Source organism: Hetaerina americana, unplaced genomic scaffold (assembly GCF_022747635.1).
Source record: "Hetaerina americana unplaced genomic scaffold, ioHetAmer1.1.p SCAF_9, whole genome shotgun sequence".
Taxonomy (NCBI): domain Eukaryota; kingdom Metazoa; phylum Arthropoda; class Insecta; order Odonata; family Calopterygidae; genus Hetaerina; species Hetaerina americana.
The window spans coordinates 44,034,536-44,040,703 of record NW_027287538.1 but is presented as its reverse complement, the minus strand read 5'-3'; the positions used below and the strand labels follow the sequence as shown (position 1 = coordinate 44,040,703).

Here is a 6,168-nt window from a genome sequence, read left to right as displayed (position 1 = left end):
CAGGCCCTCGGAAACGCTTCGAGAGAAATCGACGGAGTTCATGATGCTCAATGTTATCCAAGATGGGTTACGGGCGACGTTTCATCTCCGATTCCGACACTTCATCGAATATACCGGGCATGTGATGCGTAAATAAATGTCTTATCTCACTATTCCCTTACATCAACGACGGTCCATAGATAAGACATTTAAATCAACATACTTCAAGATATACCTCAATCTCATTTAAGAATCCCATACTATCGCATCACTAGATGACGCAACATTGTTCTTAAAAATTCACCAAAAGATTTGCAGTTATAGCCTAACAAATATATCGTAAAAAGTCTGTTAAAATTATGCATTAATTTTCCTGCAAATAAAAAAATGCATATTATATTTTACCACTTCCTTGATCACCGATTTGAAAAAATCTATGACAGGCTGAAATATAGCATTCATTACTTGTACCCCCAATGAGTGCAATTAACAGCATATATGCTGGTTAATTGCGGATACGAGAAGGGTATTATGCTAAACGATATTATGGCAGATAAGTTTAATGTCAGGATAAGCAGCAGACCATACACGTTCACTTCACGTACTCAGCAATCGACTGCTAAGGTGACTTTGTATCGTTCACAACCCCATACGGTGATAAGAAATATATTTATCAAACCAATTAATTGTACTTAAAAATGATAAACTATAACCTTTAAAATGGCATTTAGGCAAGGCTTTATTTCTGCCTTTTATCATTTGCATGTTACAAAAGTCGTAGGAGACAAGATTCCACTAAATAGGCTATTCTTGCTATTTCCTTCTCTCGACTATGTTTCTAATCATCTCGTCAGTAATCCAAAGTGCCCATGACCTTCTCTTATTTTGTGTTCCTATAGTTTCGTTTGCAACTCATATAACCCTAGTTCGGCATGTTTCCATTTTTTCCTATGGTTCCCAGCTCGCTACGGTATGCTTTCACGTTCTTGTCGCTACGTTTTATTTCCAGAACCGTCTACCCTGTTTCATCTTTTCATTTCGGACAGTACCCTTCTTGAATGCTACATTCGAATCCACAGTCGATCCCAGGAAACAGCGAATTAATCACGCTCTGCACCCTTTGCTTAAAATTACCTACTTTTTCTCTCCACAACTTCATCCTAACATTCCAAGTCCTTCTTTCGTTCGGTAACTACAGGGTTCGTCCGGAAAATAAGTGTACTGACTCCTGGGCTGGGCGCGCCGCTCCAGGGCGCGCCCAGCACCGCTCTGACGGGCTGCGATTGGAGGGGGGTATGTTGGCAAGCGACGCTCAAAAAGGCAGTCGGCTCTGAGCTGTGGTGTAGTGAGGAGCTCTGTTAACGCGAACCTCCACGCTTCGACCCACGTCACGGAACGCGATGCCGAAGTTTTTGGAGCAGCGTTATTCCATCAAATTTGCAGTAAAGCTTGGGAAATCGTCTACCGAAACTGTCGGTATGATTAACCAGGCTTACGGGGAGTCAGCCATGTCCAGAAACATGATCTTTCGGTGGCACAAGATGCTCGTGGAGGGCAGAGAAGAGGTCGACGACGAGTCTTCGAGAGGTTCCCGATGATGCCTTCACGGGAGCGTTCCAGGAATGGGAACGCCGCTGGAACAAGTGTATCGACTCACAAGGGTCCTATTTTGAGGAATATTAGCTTAAGATATGTAAAAGTGTAATAAATTTTTTTCCTGAGCTCAGTACACTTATTTTCCGGAAGAACCCTGTAGTTGCACCTATTCTGTGCAGCGGCTGTCTCTTCCGCTTCACATCGATTTTGCGTAATTACGACCACGGAAACATTACCTCTTCCGTTGCTGATTGGAGTAAGTCCCGTCGTCGCCAGGAATCATTTTCATTATGGTGACCATCGTAAACGTTTTGGGATAAAAATTGGAAGTGGTTTCCTGTTGCCTTCCGCAATAGACATGGTGGAGGAGTATTTATTGCAGTACATTCATAACTCAGGAGTCAACGTTATAAATGTGACGAAAATGACATAGAAAGCGTTTGGAGCAAAGTAAAGGACTACAACGACAGAAGCCTACTCGTATTCTCATTTTATAATCCCTCAGATCCCAACATGGATGTTTTACATAAGGTCCACGACCAAATATCCACACTATGCAACAAACACAGCAAAAGTATATTTAGTATCGCTGGTGATATTAATCTACCGTCGATTAATTGGTACTCGTACTAATTAGGAAAATCTGAAAAAAACATATTCATGTGAAGAACTCCTCCACACGCGCGCATTACACTCTAGGAAAAATTGTTAAATCACAACAGGGGGTTACAGCATACTCAAATACTACAGATATCTTCACGACTTCTATGCCCGAAATTATCATTAACACTGAAATAATTGACGGCATCAGCTACTATAAGCTATTCTTGTAGACATTAAAAGTAATTTTGTGAGAGTAAACAAAGAAAAGCGTAACATATACTCATTCAATAAGGCAAATCGTAACGGACGAAGAGAATATTAACCAAACAAATTACCACAATTCAAGATAAAGACCCAGACAGCTCAACGGATGATGAGCGTTTCAGGAGTGGATAATTCGGGGTGAATCTTCAATGCAAGGGTCCACCAAAAACTCTTGCATCTCCGATCGCCCTGCGCAGACCCCCACCGCCTTGACCATCGGAACGAAAACGTGACGGAAGCCGATTGACCGGGAGTGACTAGTGCCAGTCATCCAATTCGCACGAAGTCCAGGGCCAAAGAGGGGCATTACTCCCCTGTCCATGCCAGGCATCCGCAACTTGGCTGGGAACGAGAGAGCTCACCCTCCAGGATACCCCTCTCTCACTTACGGGTTACCAGGTACGGCACATGTTAATACAGGTGGATTTGAGGCCAGATGGTATAGTCGCACACAGACAGCAGATCCACTAGACTGTCTGGCCGCATCCCTTGGCCGTTGGGGGTTTGTTTTCGGGGTTGTCTCCCCGCCCTTTTAGTCGCCTCTAACGGCAAGCAGGGATACTACGGGAGTATTCTCAATGCCCCTACCCGCAGGTAGGGGTGTCTTAATGTGAAAGAGAGAAATGCACAGACAATACATGTTTCCTGATATACGTACATTAAAATACATTACTACTGAAAAACGATAAGATTTTCTATCATTGGAACACTAAACTGTTATAGCCGGATGTAATCATAGTTAATTAGCATGGCGATATATTCACGTGTATCTCCCGCGAAATTTTAGGACTATGGTTACCTAATATCTTTCAGCAATAATTACAACCCCTCTCGGTGGACGAGTAAATTTGGAATTGCCATCGCCTTGAGATTCTTATCAGGGAAGATTTATAATTGCATGATGAAATGCCCATAATAGTAGTTATCATGAAAATCACGCGGCGATTTATCTATTAACACAGACTGAGGAAATTCCATTAATAGGATTGCAATTATGAGAAGTGATTTGTCACATAAACACACGTATACACGGTAAACCTAGATACACTTGCATCTACTGTTGGTGTGACATTGTTCGCGGTCGTCTAGAAACATGGGGGACCTGTCTCAGTTCATTTCTAGGGAGTCATTAATTCAGTCTCTCAGGAGTTTCACCGGAAGGGCGGACGTGAAGTTATTTGACGAATTTGAAGTCAGAAGGGCCACCAAGGGGGCCCAAGGGCTGACATCCATTGTTCTTCGCGTCAGAGTGCCTTACTGCTTACCGGAAGATGGAAGAAAGCTTTGGAAAAATTTTATCGTAAAGGCGTTCCCGCAAAATCCCTTCCAAATGAATTTGGTCAAAAAAGGTGGGCTTTTTGACAAAGAAGGCGTTTTTTTCAAAGAAGTGGTCCCATTGCTAGTGAAAGCATCGGGAGGCAAAGTTGATGTTCCGCTTCCGAATTGTTATCGTGCCATGATTGATGGTAGGTGCGACGCGATTTATTTGGAAGATTTAGCCGAGAGTGGCTATATGACTCCCGATCGTACTTCACATACGAATGACCTGGATTACGAGCACTGTAGCCTCGTCATGGGGGCTCTCGGAAGGTTTCACGCTTTGACAGTCGCAACTGAGCAGCTTCTACTCCCATCCAAGAACTGGTTGGATGCATTTCCGATCTTTTCCACAGACTCTCTCTTCTACTGTCACAAAGAAGGGGAGTCAACGCCGCCTTTACTTCCTACGGCGGAAGCTTCTTACGAAACACTGTTGAAAATGTCAAGGCTTATGGATGGAGTTCCCAAAAAAGTGGAAGCCAGCGGCGCGCTTCGTAAGGTTTTGGAAAATAATTGGTCCACCTTGTGCCGACTGGTGAAATGTGCTCCTCAGGGATGCAACGTCCTCTCTCACGGGGACTGTTGGCTGAATAACTTATTGTTCCGTTACGAGGACGGTGTGCCTGTCGAGGTGAAAATGATTGATTTACAAATTGTCAGGTATTGTCACCCTTCAATCGACATTTTATACTTCTTTAGCATGTGCACTAGTAAGGAATTTCGGGAAAGAAATATTGACGGATTAATTCATGAATACTACAAAAGTCTAACCAAGGAATTGAACGTTTTAGGCTATGGTGCACCTCCCATATCTTTGGAAAGGTTGAACCAGGATATGCGGGAAATTTATAGACCTTTTGGTGTCATAATTAACTCCTTCTTCAGACCAAATATTCTTCTAGGGGAAGATTTTATGCCATCAGAAAGAGAACTGAATCCTACGGAGTTAGAAAAGCTCTTCAATACGAATAATGCCACGGCAATTGTTAATAAATTTTGCAGAGACCCTGAATTTAGAACCCAAATGGAGACCATTATAAGGGAAGTTGTAGACTGGGCATTCCCTCAAGAGGCTATTTCAGACAAGTAGATGAGTCACCTTGTGGACTGGCTCCTGGGCCAGAAATAAAACTGAACTTTCTCTTGGAATTTATTATTGTGTGATTTCTATTTAGCAGTAGGTATACATTGTTCCTGATTTGGAGTCAATTTTCTGTAATTAAATACTCAGTGCTATGTTAACACACTATGTAATATGTAATGCTTAGTCATTAAAAATCTTCTCATTAATATTGATATTAAGTTTCTTCTAATTTTAGTGAATATCAATTAATCGTAGACTAAGTTTCCCAAATTTGAGCTCAAGAAACGAAACAATAAAAATGTGCTTTTGTGCTTTAAAAATTCTTCATAAATTAAATGCTCTTAAATGCCTCACCATTATTTTATACGATATTTTTTGTTGCATGGTATGATGAAGTTTAGTTCTTTTCTAGAATTTTGCACCTTTAAAATGTTCACTAATTGGTAAACACTGTTCTATGTAAATTCACGTTAGTATATTTTTCTTTGAAATGAAATTAAATAAATTAAGACAACAGCTAATGGTAAAATATAGACATTTGTTAACAAAGGTGTTCTTTTGCCATAAATGCATACCAGCCTATCTACATGATGCAATAACAGACGTGCTCGAGTAAGGTATGACCTAGAGATGAGCTCTCCAGCTTCCTGAAAGCTAAAAGGAAATTAAGTTCGAATGACCTATTGTACACTACCCATCCCCCCTCTCCACTTACCAAACACCTGACTTTCCCAACCTACCTCCTTTCCTAGTTACTTTGATACCTATGAATTTGCTGCTTTGGCCGTTCCTTTTTTTGCTCCCTTGGAATACTGAGTGTGTGTGTATAATGCAATCTTGTATAGACTTGTCACCTGATAATTGTGAATTTTGGATTTAAAAAATAAATTGTGAATTTTGGAATTACAGTATGGGTCATATTTATTAGCTCTGTGCCACTAGTAAAGTCAGATGTCCGGTACCTATCTTGTACTAGTTGTTCACTTAATCACAACTTCAAATTTTACGTTCAAGAATCATTGTACAAGATCTCTTTAATGACCATGACATCACAAAGATATCAATTTTTTTCTTGAAAGGTCTTGGAAAGCTGCACTTCCATTAAATTTCTCTAGTCATGAGTGCTATTAAAGGCTTATAATTGTTCTTGAACATGGAATGGTTTCGACCAATGGCGATAGATTTTAAGTTACCCAGAGTGCCACTTGCTTGCTCACTACTAACAAAATAGATAATATGGCTATGGGGAATAGAAGTATTGTGGAATGACTGTTTGAATTTTTGAAGATAGAATATTCCTGTCTGAGGTGGGATTGCCTAAG

At 41.0% G+C, this 6,168-nt stretch overlaps 1 protein-coding gene across 1 annotated transcript; it reads left to right on the top strand.

Annotated features, from left to right (window-relative positions):
* Positions 1-3,535: 3,535 nt before the first annotated feature.
* Positions 3,536-4,852, top strand: LOC139699054 (uncharacterized). The gene has a single exon (XM_071598056.1). The coding sequence runs from the start codon at positions 3,536-3,538 to the stop codon at positions 4,850-4,852; it is 1,317 nt and encodes a 438-aa protein (XP_071454157.1).
* Positions 4,853-6,168: the final 1,316 nt, after the last annotated feature.

What these genes read in the sequence shown, in the direction of transcription:
- LOC139699054 (XM_071598056.1), top strand. Translation starts at nt 3,536, where the DNA reads ATGGGGGACCTGTCTCAGTTCATTTCTAGGGAGTCATTAATTCAGTCT.